General features: G+C 40.0%; 1 protein-coding gene across 1 annotated transcript in view; it reads right to left on the reverse strand.

Annotated features, from left to right (window-relative positions):
- The window catches only part of DDHD1 (DDHD domain containing 1), a 66,139-nt gene extending 44,981 nt beyond the window's left edge, over positions 1–21,158 (reverse strand). The window contains exons 1-2 of the mRNA NM_176643.3: positions 20,135–21,158; positions 1,906–2,079 (exon numbers count right to left, since the gene is read on the reverse strand). Of these exons, the coding sequence (NP_788816.2) occupies positions 1,906–2,079; positions 20,135–20,981 (1,021 nt within the window). The 5' untranslated portion in view covers positions 20,982–21,158. The remainder of the gene's footprint in view (positions 1–1,905; positions 2,080–20,134) is intronic.
- Positions 21,159–21,544: the final 386 nt, after the last annotated feature.

The following is a 21,544-nucleotide window of genomic DNA, read 5'->3' on the forward strand; positions in this document are numbered from 1 at the left end:
ACATGCTGAAAAATTTTTTCATACAAATAAACCATGTTCTTTTATCAGACTTAAATGACTGGCTCATAAAATTAGAGCACTTTGAAGAAAATTTGAGTATGCTGCTCCATTTAACATTTCAGATTCCAAGTAGATGGGATCTAGAGATCAAACAGAGCTAATGACTAACTTCCACAGGGCGAATTAGCAAGTGGAAAAGAAATGCTTTGAACGTAGTATGAGAAAGGGGGACAATATACTCATTTTTATTTTTCATACTCATCCTTTTCTCCCTTGAAGCTCTTGGGTTTTTCCCATGCATTAATAGTAAAGAATCTGGGAGTATAAACTGGGTTGTTAAGGTGAATTGCCATTTTTGAGAGAAGACTTAAGGAGAATTAATAGAAAGGAAAAAATCTAGAATTCAGTCTTTTGCAATAGATATGAAATTATGAAAAAAGTTCAGCCTTTCAAATACTATGAAGTAGGTTTTTGTGACTATTTAGAATGGTGATGAGAAGTTCTAAAACATGTCAGTCACCAATAAAAGATCAGACATATACAAAATTTGATATTTGTGCTTTAATCAAAGTATTGTCTTTATGGCAGTCTTCAGGAATGTAGACACAGCTCTGCCTTATAGACACTGAGCTGTTCTTATATACTGATATTTAAGAACCTTGAGCTTGAATTTTACAGTGAAATAAGAACATATTTGACTCTAGGGATTAGGAAAATGAAATATTTAAAATTCCTAGAGTATGGTATCTGGCATATAATAAACATTTCTTAGATTTAATCACCGATTTACTTAGAAGCCAGCATTTTCCTCAGTTATGTAGAGTTTTAAAGATATAAAAAACACCCAATTTTAAGCTTATTGTTAATGGACATGAGTTTGAGCAAGCTCTGGGAGATGGTGAAAGACAAGGAAGCCTGGCGTGCTGCAGTCCACGGGGTTGCAAAGAATTGGACATGACTGAGTGACTGAACTGAACTGATGTTATATAAACAATTACTTCCAACTACATAATTCATTTCTTCCAAGCTGGATCCTGTGAATTACTTGATCAATAATTGAATTTTTCTGCTTTATAGATGTTTTACAAGGGGAGGGAGAAAAGTCACTAATTCATAGTCTAATTTATTCGCTTAAGTAGGGCTTGCCAAGAAACTTCCCAAACAAAGGCAAACATGGATGAAGAAACACTTTTAGTTAAACAAAGAGAAATCTAAAAATTCTAATCTACCTATACTGTTATACTCACCAGAATAGCTGATCCCACTGCCTGCAGTAAATGAACAATAGAAGTATTTTTAACTTGACCACACATTTTGAATTTTACTCAAGATCAGACACATAATGAAACATGATCATCTTGGCTAGTATATAAGTATTTTAAACTATTGTCAAAAAAAAGAAAATCCAAATGCTGAATAAGGAAATATAAGGAGTAGATTGTTTCAAATTAAAAATTGATATGGTTATCAATATCAAGACAGCTAGACAGGACTTACACAAAGGAAATTAAAGCTTTTTTAAACTTCAGGAGAACCAACATTAAAATATTAGCAAAAGTACTCTTTCAGTAGAATAACAAGGGATTTTTTTATAAGTTCAATTTTCTTTCGTAACTAAAAAGCTACTCAAAAGGACTAATTCATAAAGTATATTACAACAATTTGTACATTTACGGTAAATCATGTTAGTGTCATATCAGTGAAAGTACATGTTAAGTAAAATGGAAATAGTTGAGAAATTTATAGCAATTTTTGTTCTAAAATAACAATCAAATGTTTGAAATAACCAGAAATCATATACATTTTAACACTTCTGAATTACTATTTCAAACTTAGGAGCCACTCTAAGTTTTGTCAATAACTTACTTGTTTATAAAACATATTAAATGTATTAATTGGTCTTACCATCTTTTCCATCTATGGGTTTCGACACTTCAATATCAAAACTTTCCTGCATCTGCTGTCCTCTAAAACGGCTAAGATGTTCTTGCTCAATTAAATTACTTTCTTCTTCTTCTAGTGGCTGCCAGGTACCATCAATAAACCACTGTCCACGCATTACTGGTATTTTATCAGACTCTGAAAAGAGAAACCACAGAATTATGCTTTATGATCCAACCTCCCAAGAAGTGACATAATAACTACAAGTTTATATTTTGCTACTGCTATGGCAAAAACAGACTTTTGTGACCCAATAGAATCATTTAAAGTTTTAAATTTCAGATTTCAAGCCATAGTATATAATTTTTTTACAACATATAATTTTACTTGTATTAAATATTAAACATAAAAGTTACCTGATGTTAGAAAGGGAGAGGAGCAGTTATCTATATAACTGAGGCCCCAAGTAACCAAATCAGTAGGCCAAGTGGTTGACAAACTTCATGCAAGACTCTATTGATAATTCGAATGTCTTAGAAAATACTGAGATCAATACCCACAAATAGTTTAGAAATAGTATATTGTAGTAGTGTGGTACATTCTTTAGGGCTGCTTTAGAGATCAAGGGCTCCCAGTGAGCATACAGAAACAAATGAAACTGTTAATTACAATAAGTTCCTCACCCATTTCAGGAAAAAATTGAGAAAATTTTTTTTGAAAAACTGAACGCTTTTTTGATTAAACACTATCTCCAAAACTTAATACTTTACTTGTTATTTATAAACCATGACTGTCATCTAAGTTATCCTGAATTCCTTAATAAAAAAAACCCAAAAGCAAAGCAAAACAACAAAAGCCTAAAAATAAAGAGAGTTGGTGGTTTAACTACACATAGAAAAATTACTTCAAGTGGATTCAAAAGACAATAATTTGTATATATATATTAGGATATAACCCTATGGACAGAAGGAACTCCAAATACATCTTAAACCTTTTGCAGTAGCTATACTAATTGCTAATGATTGTAGTAATATTGGTATTGTTAATTTCAAAGTGCAGGTATTAAGATGAATAATTAATCTTGTTAATATCATTAGAAACTAAGATTTTCTAGCAAAAGTAAAAAGAAATACAAATATAAAAGTGAAAGAAATAAACCTGTATTTTAAATTTCAACTAAAAATGTCAGCATGAAACAATGTATATTTTCTCTTAAAAAAAAATACATATATATCCTTTGTGTACTGAAAAGACTTAGAAAAGAAAGACCAACCCTGTTTAAGTGAGCAATTCTGATATGAAGATTGTGATCTCTAAATATCATTTCCCATTCCCGTTAAAAGAAACCAATGGCCAATTTCTACTTTGAAACAGAAAATTTATTAGATGATCATGAATCACTTATACCAGACTGATGTACTGGTATAAAAGTACATCAGTACATTAGTACATGTACTAAATATTATGTGTTTCTATTTTTTCTTGCATTATCCTTTATTCTCCTGTAGCAATTCTGCAATAGTCAGGTGTTTGCTGTATTTGGTGGATATTCAAAAATATAAATTCATTGAGAATTATGGGGTTTTAACATAAAGTACACTGCTGTGTTTGATGATTTTTTTTTTTTTACTAGATTCTACTTTGTCTATCAAGATTACAACTGCTTTCTTATTGTTTCCATATTCCTGTGATGTTTTTGCACATCTCTTTATTTTTAACCTTTTTCACTATTTTAGATGTGTTTTTCTTTTGACACGTGAGTTAAACCCACTTCTGCTTATTGATATAACTGGTATGTTTGAAATATTTGTCTATAATCACCATTTTTATTATTTCAACTCTTTCTCCAGTTGATGATTTTGCTTTTCAAAAAAGTCTTCCTTTGGTATTCAGGAATATTTGCATTTTTGGTTCTAGTGGTGACTTTTACACATTCATGTGTTTATTTATGCATTTTTGAGCGTCCTAAATCCCTTTTTTGTTTACTCAAACCTTTACTATGCAGTGTGTCCATTTTAAATGATATCCAAAATTCCCACTTACTATTTACAATAGGGAATGATCTTATTCTATTTTTCCTTTGTCTCCTGACTCACTTACATATAACAATTGTACCCATATCCCCACCACTGTTTTAGTCTTGGATCTATAATCTATTAGATTCTCATTGTTTTTCTATAGCCTCTATACTTGAAGGACAGGTTGGCAAGCTTGAACTGTGCTTCCTTGAGTTTTAAAAAATGCTGTTTCACTGCAGCCTTCCTTTGTATATCATTTCTAGAGAAGTCAGATGCAAATCTAATTTTTAAATTAGTAATATGAGTTTTTTTCCCCCACCTAGGGTCCAGAAAAAAATTTACCTTCAAAATCTAAAACAGTTTTTCTAGTCTCTAAAGTCTAACAGTCTATGTCTCAAAGTTCATTGTTTTGGATCTGTCTGCCAAGGTGGGTCCTTTTAATTTGTAGATTTCAGTTTTCCTCTTATTTCTTAAAAGTTTCCTTGGACTATGGTTTAATATTTAGTTCTGTTCCACTGATTTCTTCTGCAGTCAATCTAGTTATAAACACACTGGGGCTTCCTTTGCCTATATTGTATTTTAAGGACTTTCTCTCTGAAGCTTTTCACTTCTTTCATCTCATTTTCATTCTTTTGGTTGTTTTCCTTTCTTTTATCAGTGCCCCTTACATCAACATAACTTTCATTAATGTCCCTATTAGTATGCCCATAAATTTCAGAACATTTGGTTGGAGTGTTACATGTACGGTCTCTCTTGTTTTGTGTTTGCTTTTTGGGGAAGAACTATAATCAGTGGAAATGTACTGATTCACACTTCCTGCATTCCTCTTGCAGTAGCTTTGTATGGCATTTATTTCTGTTCGTGAGTATTTTAGGGACAGACTTCTTAGTTTCAGAGTGTCTGCTGCTGCACATTATTAAGAGCAGCTCCTATAGTGGTGGCAGGGGTGGCAGTGGTTAAGTGAAGACTGGACTGGTGTTTCTTGTTTTTCTTTCATTTCTCCAGGACCCTTCATTTTCTCCTTACTTCTTTCCTCTTATTGTCACAGCTCCAAAGCGCAGTATCCTTTTCTCCTCTCCCACCTGCAATGTTTCTCTGATGCTGCTATTTCTGTCCCTCTCGCTTTCACACACCCTCCCTACAGTTCAGTTCACAGTTCAGTTGAGTTCAGCCGCTCAGTCGTGTCCGACTCTTTGCAACCCCATGAATTGCAGCACACCAGGCCTCCCTGCCCATCACCAACTCCCGGAGTTCACTCAGACTCACTTCCATCAAGTCGGTGATGCCGTCCAGCCATCTCATCCTCTGTCGTCCCCTTTTCCTCCTGCCCCCAATCCCTCCCAGCATCAGAGTCTTTTCCCATGAGTAAACTCTTTGTATGAGATGGCCAAAGTATTGGAGTTTCAGCTTCAGCATCATTCCTTCCAAAGAACACCCAGGACTGACCTCCTTTAGAATGGACTGGTTGGATATCCTTGCAGTCCAAGGGACTCTCAAGAGTCTTCTCCAACACCACAGTTCAAAAGCATCAATTCTTCGGTGCTCAGCTTTCTTCACAGTTAAGTGTTATTAATTACCAAGCTTCAAGTCTATGGTCATATTTTGCTTGATGTGTGGGGGACATTTTCTTTCTGTGAGTGGTTTTCTGCTTCATTTTAACCTCTGATCTCTCTTCTTTCACTGTCTCTTAAAAAGCAGAGACTTTTCCAACAAAGGTCTGTATAGTCAAAGCTATGGTTTTTCCAGTAGTCATGTATGGAAATGAGAGTTGAACTATAAAGAAAGCTGAATGCAGAAGAATTGATGCTTTTGAACTGTGGTGTTGGAGAAGACTCTTGAGAGTCCCTTGGACTGCAAAGAGATCCAACCAGTCTATCCTAAAGGCGATCAGTCCTGGGTGTTCATTGGAAGGACTGATGTTGAAGCTGAAACTCCAATACTTTGGCCACCTCATGTGAAGAGCTGACTCATTTGAGAAGACCCTGATGCTGGGAGGGATTGGGGGCAGGAGGAGAAGGGGATGACAGAGGATGAGATGGCTGGATGGCATCACTGACTCGATGGACCTGAGTTTGAGCAAGCTCTGGGAGCTGGTGATGGACAGGGAAGCCTGGCGTGTTGCAGTCCATGGGGCCAGAAAGAGTCAGACACGACTGAGCGACTGAACTGAACTGATAATGTTTGGCATGTCTATATATATACATGGTTTTAATTTTATATTGGGGCTTCCCAGATGGCGCTAGTGGTAAAGAATACACTTGCCAATGCAGCAAATGCAAAAGATGGGCATGACAGAGAGACTGAACTGAACTAAGCCTCTCCTTGCTGCACTCTCCAGATTCAGAGGTTTATAGCAGTAACAAGAGCTGTTGTAACTTGCTGTTTCTTTAATTACAGCTAACTTAAAATTTATGGTATCGTCCATCCTGTAGTAATGTTGGATGTGTCACCTATGTATGGTTTAAATGTATGTGGCTTTTGGGGAAAATGTGTGGAGATTAACATTTGGATAGCTTCCATTATCCTCCAGATCCATAAGCTCATCTCATTTAATCTTAAAGATAGCAATGATGTCCCCAGTTTTACAAATGCGTAAAATGAGTCTCAGTGAACCTAAATAATTTGCTTAGAGGCACACTGTTAAGTATTATGAGAACCAAGATTCCAACCAAAGTTTGACTCCAAAGTTCATTCAAACTCTCTACCATACAATGCAACCTATATTCTTAAACAGGAGAAGTCCCTTTTTAGCTCTCTCCCTAAATAAGAAATTCAGTCTATTCAGCTGTAATTTTAAAAGAAATAATTTGGGAAATTTTACACTGCTAGGCTATAATAAGACTTACAAACCAGAGCCAAACATGCTTCTCCATAAAAAACATGGAAGTTAAAAAGCAGAGTCAAAAAGAGTAAAACAAATTTTAGCACACATCTACATCCCCAAACTTTTCTCCTCTTAAGCCTAATAAATCTAAGCATTTATTCTTCTGGATGGATATTTTAGGAGCTTTACACCTAAGCTTTAAATTCCACCAATATGTGGTCAAGTACTACATCTTTTTGGTTCAGGCCTCTGTCTCAAACTCTAAACTCAAACATTCAACTGCCAATTAGACGACTCCTGCTGCTGCTAAGTCGCTTCAGTCGTGTCCGACTCTGTGCGACCCCAGAGACGGTAGCCCACCAGGCTGCCCCGTCCCTGGGATTCTCCAGGCAAGAACACTGGAGTGGGTTGCCATTGCCTTCTCCAATGCATGAAAGTGAAAAGTGAAAGTGAAGTCGCTCAGTCGTGTCCGACCCTCAGTGACCCCATGGACTGCAGCCTTCCAGGCTCCTCTGTCCATGGGATTTTCCAGGCAAGAGTACTGGAGTGGGGTGCCATTGCCTTCTCCAAACGACTCCTAGTAGAACAATTAATAGCTACCAGAATCACAAAAAGCCATGGGACACAGGAAGTTCCTGGAAGAAACAAAACAGAATACAAATCTGTTATTCCATCTCTATTCCGTATCATGACAAGTGGTGTACTGACAGTATTTAGCAGGTCACCTGGTGACCTGCTGTCTCTGGGGTCGCACAGAGTCGGACACAACTGAAGTGACTTAGCAGCAGCAGCAGCAGCAAGACAGAAATCTGGGATCATCCAGGATGTCTCCTCTTTATATGTGCCTTACAACTATGATTGGACACACAATGAGTACTATTTATCTTCTAAGTCACCCTCAAATTCACCCCTTACTCATCAGGTTTTGGGGTGTGGTACTACTGGTATCTAGGCCAGGGGATGTTGGTAAAGAGAACAGCTACCCCCAACCTAAGGTGCAACAATGAGTTATCTGGCCCAAAATGTCAATAATGCTGAGACTGAAAAACTCTGGCCTAGCAGTACTTTTTAAAACCTAAAAACACATGTATCTTTTATAGACCAATTCTAGAAATACACTTTATAGAAACTCTTACAAAAATGCCTAATATATACTACAAAGGCATTTATCTCATTTTATAATAGAAAACAAATAAAATCAAACAAAATGACCTATAATTTCTACCAACAGATGATTGAATATATAAATGATGCTTGGCTCAGTAGGTATTAAAAATATTCATTAAATACATCAAAATATGAATGGATAATAATCCATAGTGAAATAATATTCAGAAGACATGGAATAACGTCTCAAATTTAAATGAAAAATTAAATCATAATACTACATGCATATATATTTGTGCATGTGCATATACAGTTATAAACAGTATAATCCTGTTTTATAAAAGTATACATTGGTAAATGTACTGAAAATAAGTGGAGAAAAATACCCTAAGCTATTATTAACAGGTATCTTGGGGAAGTGGGACTATAAGGAACTTTCTCCTTCTACATTATAAATGTCTATAATGTTTGGCGTCAGATACGCAGATGACACCACCCTTATGGCAGAACACGAAGAAGAACTAAAGAGCCTCTTGATGAAAGTGAAAGAGGAGAGTGAAAAAGCTGGCTTAGAACTCAACATTCAAAAAATAAAGATCATGGCATCCGGTCCCATCACTTCATGGCAAACAAATGAAGAAACAATGGAAACAATGACAGACTTTATTTTTTTGGGCTCCAAAATCACTGCAGATGTTGACTGCAGCCATGAAATTAAAAGATGTTTGCTCCTTGGAAGAAAAGCTATGACCAATCTAGACAGCATTTATAAAGCAGAGGCAATACTTTGCCAACAAAGGTCTGTATAGTCAAAGCTATGGTTTTTCCAGTAGTCACGTATGGGTGTGACAGTTGGTCTATAAGAGAGCTGAACACCGAAGAATTGATGCTTTTGAACTGTGGTGTTGGAGAAGACTCTTGAGAGCCCCTTGGACTGCAAGGAGATCAAATCAGTCAATCTTGAAGGAAATCAGTCTTGAATATTCATTGGAAGGACTGATGCTTAAGCTGAAACTCCAACACTTCGGCTACCTGATACAAAGAACTGACTCACTGGAAAAGACCCTGATGCTGGGAAAGATTGAAGATAGGAGGAGAAGGGGATGACAGAGGATGAGATGGTTGGATGGCATCATCGACTCAATAGATATGAGTTTGAGGAAGCTCCGGGAGTTGGTGATGGACAGGGAAGCCTGGTGTGCTGCAGTCCATGGGGTCGCAAAGAGTTGGACACAACTGAGTGACTGAAATGAACTGATAATGTTTGGCATGTCTATATATACATGGTTTTAGTTCTATATCGAGGGTTCCCAGATGGTGCTAGTGGTAAAGAATACACTTGCCAATGCAGCAGATGCAAAGATGTGGGTTCGATCCCTGGGTTGGGAAGATCCCCTGGCGTAGGAATCCCACTTCAGTATTCTTGCCTGGGAATTCCATGGACAGAGGAGCCTGGCGGGCTACAGTCCATGGGGCTGCAGAGTTGGACACGATTGAGCATGCACAGTTTTATATTCAGTGTGATTAATCTTTTTAAATTAAAAAAAAATTTACTTATTTATATTTATTTTTGGCTGTGCTGGGTCTTTGTTGCTGTGTATGGGCTTTCTCTAGTCGCAGCAAGCAGGGGCTAGCTCCCCTAGTTGTGGTGTTCAGGCTTCTCATTGCACTGGCTTTTCTTATTGCAGAGCATGGGCTCTAGGGCACTTAGGCTCAGTAGTTGCAAACATGCAAGCTCTACAGTTTGAGTTCAGTAGTTGTGGCATACGGGCATAGTCGCCCCATATCATGTGGAATCTCCCCGGACCAGGGATTGAACCTGTCCCCCATATTGACAGGAGGATTCTTAACCACTGGACCACTAGGAAAGTCCTGGTGTGGTTAATCTTAGGCATCAACATGACTGGGCCAAAAGGTACCCAGATATTTGGTCAAATGTTCTGGGTGTTTCTGTGAAGGTGTTTTAGTTTTTATTTATTTATATTTCATATTTGAGTACAGTTTGTTAGCAATGTTGTGATAGTTTCAGGTGTACAACAAAGTGAATCAGTTATACATACACATCTATCTATTCTTTTATAAACTCCTTTCCCATTTAGGTTATTACAGAATATTGAGATTTCCCTGTGCTATTCAGTAGGTCCTTGCTGGTTATCTATCTTAAATACAGCAGTCTGTACATGTCAACATGAGGATGTTTTTGGGTGAGATTAACATTTCAATCCATAGACTTGAGGAAAGGAGACTGACCTTCATAATGCAGGTAGGCAGCCTCATCCAGTCAGTTGAAGGCCTGACTAGAACAAAAGGCTCACCCTCCCTCAAATAAGAAGGAATTCTATCTGACAGCCACCAAGCTGGAATATTAAGTTCTTCTTTTTGGTGATCTTTGAACAGGGATACTGGCTCTTCCTGGTTTTAACAGTGGCCAGTTGGCCTATGGATTTGAATTGGGACATCTCTGCAGATTCTAGACTTGCCAACTTCCCTAATTACATGAACTGATTCCTTATAATCTCTTTTATTCTCAGGAGAATCTTTATATATTCAGCAAAAAAAAAAAAAAAAAAGATCACATATTTTGGAAGAAACTGCTAGATGCCTATCCTATATCTATTCTCTCTCTCTTTCTTGTAGCAGAACACCAATTTATCCAGGGCAGTAGTATGCTCAATAAAAAGACTATTTCTAGTTTTCTTGGGCAACTGGGTTTGGTCATGTGATTGAATCTGGGTGATAGGATACAGCAGAGTTTACTGGTGGTATAGCTCTTTGACCTTCCCCTCTTATCTTTTCTGCTTCCTATGTCTTGAGCTTCTGAAGCTCTCTTAGATCAAGTCACAAATGAAAAGCTGAGTAGCAGAAGGGACCTCCATTCCCAATTACAGTGGAGCTGCCACATAGCTCTGAACTCTAGGTATCTATACTTCTTTTAGGTATAGCCTCTGTTTTAGAGAAACGGACCCTTTTGTGTTTAAAGCCACTGTTATTCTGGCTTTTAAAAATCGTAAGCAGTAGAACCTCATGCTGATAGGGACTTGCATAGATATATACTTAAAATGTCACTTCACTTAGTAGTTAATGGAATAGAAAGACCTAGATACATAGCCAGGGACCAGAGACAAATTTTTCAAAGGGCTAATGGATTAATAGGCTATAACTAGATTAACAAAGGTATTATGTTTCATTTATAACAACACTTATCAAGAGTCAATTTAAACTTAATATAAAGATTAGTACTTATCATGACCACTTGCCTGGAAGAAAACAACCAGGTGATTATAACTCTTAGGTAATCATGATAAAAGGCAGGTCTTTACTGGACCCAAAAGAAAAAATGTGGGTCTTCCTTGACAAGAAAACAATTGCAAGGCACATTTTCCACTATGAACACTTCATTAAGCAAGCCTGAGTGACTCTCTTATGTGTGGGTAGAGGAATTCTGGCAATAAACATTTTATGTATTAAAAAGCTACACTTATACCAGAAGGCAGACGGAACAATTATAAGATTCCTAAAGGACTATTTTCAAGAACTATTTCAACCCGTATTGTACTCCTCAATGTATGATATGCACAGACAGAAAGTCTTGGCACTTTTCCTCCAGCTTAGCTATGTCCTTACAGCTTTACCCACTTAGGGTCCAAAGCATGCCTATAATTCATGACTCTAGAAACTTCCAGGGAAAATTTGACCACACAGAACTTAAAGAGGAAGGAGGTCACAGAGTAAGGGAAAATAGGAATGGCAGAGTGCTGCTATTCAGTGGAAAAAGAGATAAGCAAGGACAAGAGATATAAGAAAAGTAGAAGACACAAGGAAAAGTGAAGGAGATATGAGAGACGAGGCTAGAAAACAAAGAGGTGGAAGATTAAGAAAAATATGTTGTCATTTAGTACGGCTTGTTGTAAACCTACTATCCAGTACTATACACTCTGAATATACTTTTCATAGAATTAATGCTGTAAATGATGGCTAGGGTCTCAGATCAACCCCACAGAGGCCCACTTAAACCATTATGTGGCTAACATATTGATGAACTACTTCTACCAAACTGTCCTTTGTAACAGAAGAGGAAGGGGTTTCTCTCTGGTTTCAGTGTGCTCACCTTCTGAATTCTTACAGTGTGTGGACTGTATTTTTTAGCAGCGCCCAGGTGCTAACAGCAGTGGCACCTTCCCACGGTCAGCTTCAGCCAGGACCACAACTCTCCAGGTAGTTCCACGGTGGAATATCACCTGCCAGGCACCTCCCTTGAACTACTTCTCCTACACCCCTGCAGGCAGCCTGTGGCGAGTTCCAAAGGAAGCCTTCCCCCAGCACTGGTGATCTCCAGCAGTCCCAGAGGGGCAGCACATGAGACCGCTGCCACACTCTCTGGGTCAGAATCTCAGCACTGAGCGGTAACGGCCTTTTCCTTGGGTGCTCTATCTCAGTCCTAGGGACGGTGGCTGCTACCTGCACCTGCTATTTCTGATGTTTCATAGAGAATAAACCACAAATTTGGGAGAGGGATTATTTTTGGACTGAAGAAAAGGGAATGGGAGATGTCACAGACGAGATTTTGATTATACCTGTAATGTTTAATAAGCTAAGCAAGGGAGAATACTAATTGTTGGTTATGTAATCTAGACTTTTGTACATATATGAGATAATTCACATTAAAATCAATATTAAAGTTAACAAACTTTCTCAAAACATGGGTGACAGAGTAAAAACATTATGTATGAAACTAATTATGTTTAATTGGTAAATAGAATGAAAAGTAGTAAATTAAGAACTAAATAACAAGACGCTGCCTTCCATTCTAATACTTGAACACTTGCTCATTCACTAGACAGGAACTATGTTCTAGAGGAATACTGTAGGACAAAGGTGACTAAACAGTCACTGTCCTAATCATCATTTAGCTTGGCTACAAATGTTGCAACTCCAAAATTTCATTAGTTGCGAGCAATCATAAAAAATTCTACCATATGAAAGAAATACCTAAAACCTCAAAACACATTGGGGATCCCACCTGAAAGTAACAATTACATTAAGAATACTAATTTAATTTAGGCAAAAGCTACTGTTAATATTTATGACTCACTGAGTTTAAATCCATTTCACAGGGGTAAGAAACTCTGGACAATATAATTATACCTTAAATACTATTTGCTTCTTTTAAGAAACAAGGCCATAGGGGTTTTAAAGAATATATTTCTTATGTCTTAATTAGTATAACAGTAAAGTTTAATAGTTCAGTTGCTCTGTCGTGTCTGACTCTTTGCAACCCCATGGACTGCAGCACGCCAGGCCTCCTGGTCCATCACCAACTCCCAGAGTTCAGTGGAATAAATGGTTTGTGTGTGTTAGCTGCTCAGTCGTGTCCAACTCTTTTTGACCCTATGGACTGTAGCCCACCAGGCTCCTCTGTCCATGGGATTCTCCAGGCAAGAATATTGGAATGGGTTGCCATTCTATTCTCCAGGGGATCTTCCCAGCATAGGGATCGAACCAGGGATCTCCTGAACCAGGGATCTCCCGCACTGTAGGCAGATTCTTTACCATCTGAGCCACCAGGGGGTACTTAACATTAAAATGTGTTGGTTGTTAAAATGCAAACTTTCCTGACGATCTATCCTAGGTGAATCAGGTAGAAATGAGATACACCTGAGGGGCCTGCCTATTAGCAATTCTATAGAATAAGAAGAAAATAATGCACTCGTGTCTAAAATATTAACTGAAAGTTGATCATCTGTAGTAAGTAGTAAAATACAATGCGAGATTGCATTTATCTATGTATATCAAGGCTCAGAAGTAATTTCAACTCTGTTCCTTGTACTTCACCTAAAGTTATTTTTGCAGCTCCTTCTATGACATGTGATTTAGAATCTTATGTTTTAGCACAGTTCATCCAGTTCTTTGTTCTGTATCATGTTTCCCAAGGACTATCTGCATCAATGTTCAGAATGATGGTTCTCTAAGAAGTAGCCAAAGAGGGAAGAGTAATATTAGAGTTTTCCATTCACACAGTTAAAATTATACTTTTGCAAATAAAAGCTTAACTCTCAATAGATGGCTATTTGGAAAAGCCATCTATTCAGATGGAATTTATATTTCTTAGAGTCCAGATATCTGAGGTCCTGGGGTACAGAAATACTACTAACATTATAATTTCCAAAGGCCAGCCTTGCCTCCAATAGTCAGTCAAGAGAGTTTATTTGACTATACAAGTGTAATAAATATAAAGATTACCTATATAGCTAAATGTAACAAGTGTTTAGAACAAATATTAATGATTGTATAGTTTATTCTTATGTATGGTAATCTGGCAAAATTAGAAAGCAATACAGAATATAGAATACAACAATATAGAATTTTATATGCCTGTATCAATATTTCTACCAACTTCCCTTAGTTCTCTGGCACAAGCAATTTCTACTTTTCACCACTTTGAATTTCACCTGTCCCCTAAATCAGGGATATAAAAAAGTATCTGCATTATGCTTTTCATCCCATTAATCCACTCTTCTGTCAGTGATTCAACATCTTTTTTTAAGCACAATCTCCCTTTACCAAGGCAAACTCAAAAAGTAGAATTGTAGGTTATATACAGTGGCTATAAAAATGTTTTTCTCTGTTTTACTTTTTAACTGAGCTTTTAGGAATATATTGTGGCAAAAAAAGAAGAGACTGTATCTATACCTTTCGTCAGTGTTGAAGTTCTTCTTGATAAAGGGCACAGTTTAAATTTCATCAGACTCATGAAAAGATAAAGGTCTTGGATCAGATTCCCCAACAATCAGGGGTTCTGGAACTGCCTGCCCTCCGCATCTCTTCTGCCAGTAATCTTCATCTTAGGCTTCCTGTGAACACAGGCTGCATTTCCCTCTCTCCTTTTAATGCCCCTGCTCTTCTCACCCAGTGACCGTAAATCTCAGAGGATTTCACGATCACCACAGCATATCCAGCTTTTCCTTGTTCTCTACAGAAAAGAATCAGCCCTAGGGTTTCAGACATCAAAGATCTTAGCAAAACAGAAATTAGAGGGTGTGATGTGAGGATAAAAGACCCAGGAAATACAATTTGGAAGAGATTTGGGACCCCACGGATTGTAGCCCACCAGGCTCTTCTGTCCATGGGATTCTCCAGGCAAGAATACTGGAGAGGGCTGCCATGTCCTTCTCCAGGGGATCTTCCTAACCCAGGGATTGAACCTGCATCTCCTGAATCACAGGCAGAGTCTTTACTGTTTGAGCCACTAGGGAAGATATAATTTGGGAGAACAAAGAGTACAAAAAGTCTTTTCAAGGGCAAAATAGTAAAGGAAGAAAGAAGAGAAGAGGGTGATGACAGATGGAAGAAAGAAAAACATACTAATCACTCTGAACATTTATATAAAGTAACTTGCAGAACATGCAATATCACATTTGAGCTGTACACAAACAAGGTGGATCAATAGCTGATATCAGTTTTTAAACTAATGGCATAGTGCAAAGGGAAAGAAAAGTCCTGAATGCCTCCATCGGGTAGTGCCAAGTCCTGCCCTCCGTACAAGTCACCCACTATTCATTCATTATCTTTGTGCTGTTTCAGTAGGTCATTGAAAAATGGTCTAAAGCAGGCTTAATCTGGAATGGAGCTCTCAGAAGACTTTTGCCAGGGTTCTAAAAACCTGAACAAATAGAATTCCAATGATACCCAAGGCTGCTTTCCAGGCTGAACGAGTGGGAGATAATGCAATTCTCTGATAGTTTTTCAGAGTCAGGCGTGTCTAGTCCCTATAGTTCTGCTTTACTGGAGGCAGAAACTGATCAAGAAAGATTACCTTCTAACAGCTTGGACTCTTTTTACTTTCTCATGATGCCGTGTGCTTCATAAAGGATTATTACTTATCAAGGTTATTAACCCTTAAATAAAAAAGACCTAAAAGACGGTTACAGCTGTGCCAAATTAATAAACACCATATAATTTGGGTACTTGCAGAAAAAGCCCTAATTTTTCTACCTTTTTATTGGGATAATAATATTTTCTCTTCAATGTATCATAAAGACCGATTAATTTCTGAAGTATCTGAAACTACAAATGGTTTAGGATAATAATGCATGTAGGTCTTATAAGTACAGAAAAAGAGGGGAGGGTGGGGTAAGGGAAGCTGTGGCTTATAATTAATAACTGTTTCTGGAAACTACACATTCATAAAAACATTTGGTCAATTAAAATAACTTTAGTTAGTGAATGGAAATTAGTAATATATATTCCCTAGTGCATGCTGCACACATCACTGCTACCAGAATTGCTTTAAAACTATTCTTAACTCATCAAAAATCTCTATGATGTTCTAAATGCCTTCCCATAACTACTACTAAATGCTTTGGCCACTTTCCTGCTATTATTCCTGACACACATTTATAGGATATACATATACATATATGTACAGCTGACTCACTTTGCTGTGCAGTAGAAACTAACATAACACGCTAAAGCAATTATACTCCAATAAAAATTAAAAAATAATCAGAATTTAATTGAGATGCCAGGTTCATAGCAACTTACATCTTTCTTTTTCCAGATAATCTGAAGATGAGAATTCAAAAGATTTTTTTCCTTTTTTTTCTTTAAACTTTTTATTTTGTATTGCGGTAGCTGATTAACAATAAATGATTTTTAAATTAAAAAAATTTTCACCTGTGATGAGGTAAAGACCAGTGAAAACAAACTTAACAATTTGAATACCCAGTCTTACTAACCAAAAGTTTCTACAAGTAAGGTATATTGCTTTCTTGCTAAGTCACTTCAGTCGTGTCCGACTCTGTGCGACCCCATAGACGGCAGCCCACCAGGCTCCCCCATCCCTGGGATTCTCCAGGCAAGAACACTGGAGTGGGTTGCCATTTCCTTCTCCAATGCATGAAAGTGAAAAGTGAAAGTGAAATCGCTCAGTCGTGTCTGACTCTTAGCAACCCCATGGACTGCAGCGTACTAGGCTCCTCCATCCATGGGATTTTCCAGGCAAGAGTACTGGAGTGGGGTGCCACTGCCTTCTCCAATATTGCTTTCTTAGATCCACACAGATACAGTTAACACCTAGTGCTTGCGCCACCATTGTTCTAAGCATGTTATAATAATTCTCAAAACAAGCCTATAAAGAGGCTACAAAGAGCTTAGTTAAAACATGGGGAGTGAGGGAGTTTACTCAGCCATTACTCAGCAATGATCAATTTTTATCTAAAAGGTCCACATGCAGTCAGAAAAACATCTAAACAGTCAATAAAACAAAAATAAGCTTCCTATAAGTAATACTTCTTTTCACATGTAATAATATGGGCTTCTAAGCTATGGTAGACAAAACTTCTATTCCCCTTCCAATTCATGTACTCCAAATTGGTTCAAATTTTATCTATCAGAAAGGAAGAGTGAAAATAAATTAACAGCTTTCTTTATAGCTAACTTATTGGCTTCAATACCCAGATAAAGTGACTCAATTAGGTCACAAAAGTCACTGGAATCCTATCACCATGGTATGTAGGAACTTACTGGACTTTTTAAAACTTTTTATCAGTGGTCAGAAAATTTCCAGAAAGGTTTAAAAAGTAAAATAAGAGAAAGGTCAAAAGCTGCAAAATTTATAAATTTTTCCATTTGAAAAGGCTGAAGAAATCATAGTGGGATTGAACTCTCCTTAGACAGTGTGAAAACTTATATAATAATACACCGAGACCTGAAAAACCAATTAGAAGGAAGTTACATGGGATTTTGTGAGAAGTAGTAAATCATGGACAAAAAGCACTATTGCATTTTCGTCGTAAATAATATTAAGCCTTGGGACACATACTGGATTGTATCTTGCAGAAAGCTATCTAGAAAATGCAAAAATTGAGTCAAAATAAGTGTTGCTGTTATGCCAAACAAAAATTAATTTATAAGCTATAACTAGTCTACTGGTGATCTGATCTAGGAAAGATGATTTGAGAGGACTAAGACCACTTTTCCTTTCAGGTTAATTTTTGTAGGCCCTTACTGTTGCTCGATTTATGACACTAGCATTCTAATGATCTTCTCTACCTGTCCAATTCAGCCTTTATGTGGTCCCTAGTCACTTAAGAAATAGACAGCCTTCAAGGGTTTGGTTCCCTGACGCTCAACAGGGTAAAGTCCAAATTCCTGAGCACTGCAAATCCGCCCTCCTCCTTTTCTAGCTACTCTCCTAAACGTAGCACTCACAAGGCAGGGGCTTCCTTCACAAACTCTCGTCTCTGATCAAACACCTCTATCTCTGTGGTGGTCAAATTCCAAAGCTAGGCTCTGTGTTTTGACCCCTGCAGGTACAGGCCTAGTTTCTTCAAAATGCCATGCAGTTTCATGCTTCTGTATCACTGCACATGTTATCCCATCTAGCTGGAATGCCTTTCTGTTTTACCACGTTCCAGCTGGGTGACCTTGGACAAGTTCATTAACTTCGCTGAACTCTGCTTCTTCATATAAAGACATTAGCACTCATTTGCTATCACTATGAAATAATGAATGCGAAAAGTCGCTTTGTAGACAGTCAAGCACTATGCAAGCATTAACAATCTTATCATAAATCAAAAGAGCACACAGTATTCTTGGTAACTATACTTCAGTTGACCTAAAAGAGTAAGATTCATCTCTTGGTTTCCAGCCCCCTCTCCAAGAATGCCCTGCATTTATCCCACTTTCTGACTCCAATAAGTCCTTGTCCTTCTGTCTTCAAAAGATAAAAATCTATCATGATGTCTAGGTCATTTGAAGAAAAAGACTTAGTGGGAAGCTCCTCAAAGGTAAGGACTGTCCTTTCTCCCACCTTTCCTATTGCCTTCACAAGAGTACTGTGTGGTGCACAAATACTGGTAAAAAGGAAAAAGATGAACGAATGAGTGAATGCAAGCATATCCTGTCCTCTGTGAGCTTATAATCAAAAGCAGTGAGTGAGTGACATGGTGGGTCCTAGATGAATCTGGCTTTATGAAAGTGGTAACAAATGCCTTCAATGTCATCAAAGGGAAGTAAGAAACTGAATTTCCTGCTATGCTTGTTTTATTTGGTGATTTGATACGTGTTGTAATTGCTGTCTTAGTGACTCATGCTTAACATGTGAATATTTTAACATTAGAATCACAATATACAATTCAATATCTGTTTTTAAAAAATTTTCTGCACTAGGCTCAATGAGAACATGAAGATAAAGATGATGGATTTTCCCCATTAGATGCTAAACATACAGAAAAGCAGCTAAGTCATCAATACATGTAATTAATACAAGGCAGAATGTTATAAGGTGTATGGAAGACCTAAGGCTAGTGACAGTGAAGGAAGACATCTGACCTAGGGCACTGGGCCCATAAAAATTACAGCTATATATTACAAATTACTGGGCGCCAATAGCTTATGTACCATCGAATATTTATTTTACATATAAAACATGTTACATGCAATGGCGGATATTTCTGACCGTCTTCCTCCTTAATCTAATTGCAAACCTAACTGCATTGTTATCTAAGGAATAAGGACTTACTAGTCACATGTGTGCCAAACACAGTTCCCAGGCCCTTAAGCATATTACCTCATTTAATTTCCGTAACAACCCTACGACACAGATACAATTATCCCTATTTTACAGATGAGAAAAACCAAGGCCCAAGCCTTGTAACTTTTCAAGGTTAAGAGGCAAAAATGAAAATACGTAAGCAAGGACCTGGGAGAGAAATATGAGTATTCCACATAGAGTGTGAGCGGACCCACTTGTCACAACTGCTTCGAGCAGTGCTTTTCCACCTCTCCTGAACGTACTGGTGAGAACAACCTCTATTCCTTCCCTTCCCGCCAGGGATTGATTTTCTTTCCCAAATCCATAACGGAACCGTTATTCAGATTCTCTCAAACATTTCCAGTCCAGAAGCCAAACCGGTATTTAAATCATAAGCAGTGCAGGGTAAATGAGACCGAATCAGATCCCTGGATGGACAAAGCTCAGGTAGGAATCACGAAATTAAACCTCTCGGGTTGGCCATCCATTCCTGGATCACCTCCAGGGGATGGCTGCAGCACCCGGCTTACCCAGGAGGCGCTACCTCGGCAGTATCCTCTCCTTCTGACCCCAGGCGACTGGGCTTTTGCCATCTGCTCGCTTTACCCTTCACCTGCCGGCGCTTGCCTGCACGGTCTCCATCCTGTTCGGACCAATCGCCAGGCCTCACGTGCCTCGCTCTCCCCGCAGTTAAGTTCCAAACCCACCCGGGTGCATGTCGGCCCCTGCAGAGGCAGCCCGTCCCGCTCCCTCCCCCGGCCGGCTACTCACGGTTCCAGTACACCGGGTAGCATTCTCCTTGGGTCACATCCACCTCGTAGAGGCCGCCCCGCACACACACCCGCTCGATGTTCACCAGCTCCTCCATCTCGCGCCCGTGCCCCGCAATGCGCGAGCAGAAGCCGCAGACGCGGTCCTCGTCTTCGTCCTCCACGGAGCTGGAGGCCGGACCCGCGGGTGAGGCCGGGCCGCACACATGGTCGCCGTCCGGGTCTTGGGCCCGGGCTCGGGCCCCCGTGGCCTGCAGTAGCGTTCGGAAGGCAAGCTCGATGCGGAGCGAGTCGTAGCCGATGAAGGGCTTCCAGGTCTTCTTGTCCTCCTTGTAGAACCAGCGCACCTCCTCCGGGCCCAGCTCCGTCACCACCTCGTATCTGTGCCGGGCGGCCGCGCCGCCGGGCCGGGTGCGCTTCCTCTCACCGGGGCCTCCTCCAGCCGCCCCGCCGCCCCCCGAGTTCGACGGGACCAGCGGCTGCTGAGGCGGGTGCAGCGACGAGGAGCTGCCGCCGCCTCCACTCTCGCCCTCGCTGTAGTAGCGCAGCGAGGAGCCCGACTCGGCCGAGCTGAAGTCATAGTTATCGTCACTGAGGCAGGGGTCCAGCGCCAGGTGATGGTTGTGGTCCTCCGCTCCCGGCGCCAAGTGCAGCCCGGGCTCCCCGCGCAGCAGGGCCAGGGGCACCTCGTCATCGCCAGGCTCCCCGACTGGCAGGTGGTCGAAGCGGCAGACGCTGCCCCCGAACGCGGGTTCCGTGTCCGAGCCCAGCTCCCAGGCGGCGCCGTCGCCGCCCCGGCCGCCGTTACGCTCGGAGCTCCGCGGAGACCCATGGCCCGGGTAATTCATGCTGTGGAGACGCCGCCGGCCGCCCGGCTCGGCGCCGAGCCGTGGTCCCCAACGCTTCCGCCACACATTCAACGTCGCGGCCCTCTCCACCCGGAGTTTTTAATCTTTCAAATCCCGAAGGGGGCTGCGGCGGTAGAGGCAGCGGCGGCTCCACCCACCCTGAGTCCCCCAACCTCCGCAGCCGCGTGCCGCCGCCCGCCCCATTGTCACGCAGCCCGACGTAGGCGGTGCTTGCCCCTGGGCCCCGCCCCGCCGGCCGCGCGCGCCGTCCCGGAAACCCCTTCTCAACCCGCACAGGGCAGGCGCGGCGCCGGTTGCTTCTCCCGCCGTGGGATCCCGGTCAGCTCAGGATTTTTCAATTCTCCTCCCCTCCGCTCCCATTTCCCTGCGGTGCTGCTGCCTCGGCCCCCGCCCTTCTGCGGGTCAGAGCCCAGGTGTGGAGAAGCTTTACCGGATTCATCCTTGCAATCTGGGTCATGAGCCAAGGCTTAAGCTACCCTTTGAGAGGGCCCCGGGAAATTGGATTCTCCTGACTGCTTCTGTGACCTTAGGCCTGCCTGCAG

The sequence above is a fragment of the Bos taurus genome, chromosome 10, assembly GCF_002263795.3.
Source record: "Bos taurus isolate L1 Dominette 01449 registration number 42190680 breed Hereford chromosome 10, ARS-UCD2.0, whole genome shotgun sequence".
NCBI classification, from domain to species: domain Eukaryota; kingdom Metazoa; phylum Chordata; class Mammalia; order Artiodactyla; family Bovidae; genus Bos; species Bos taurus.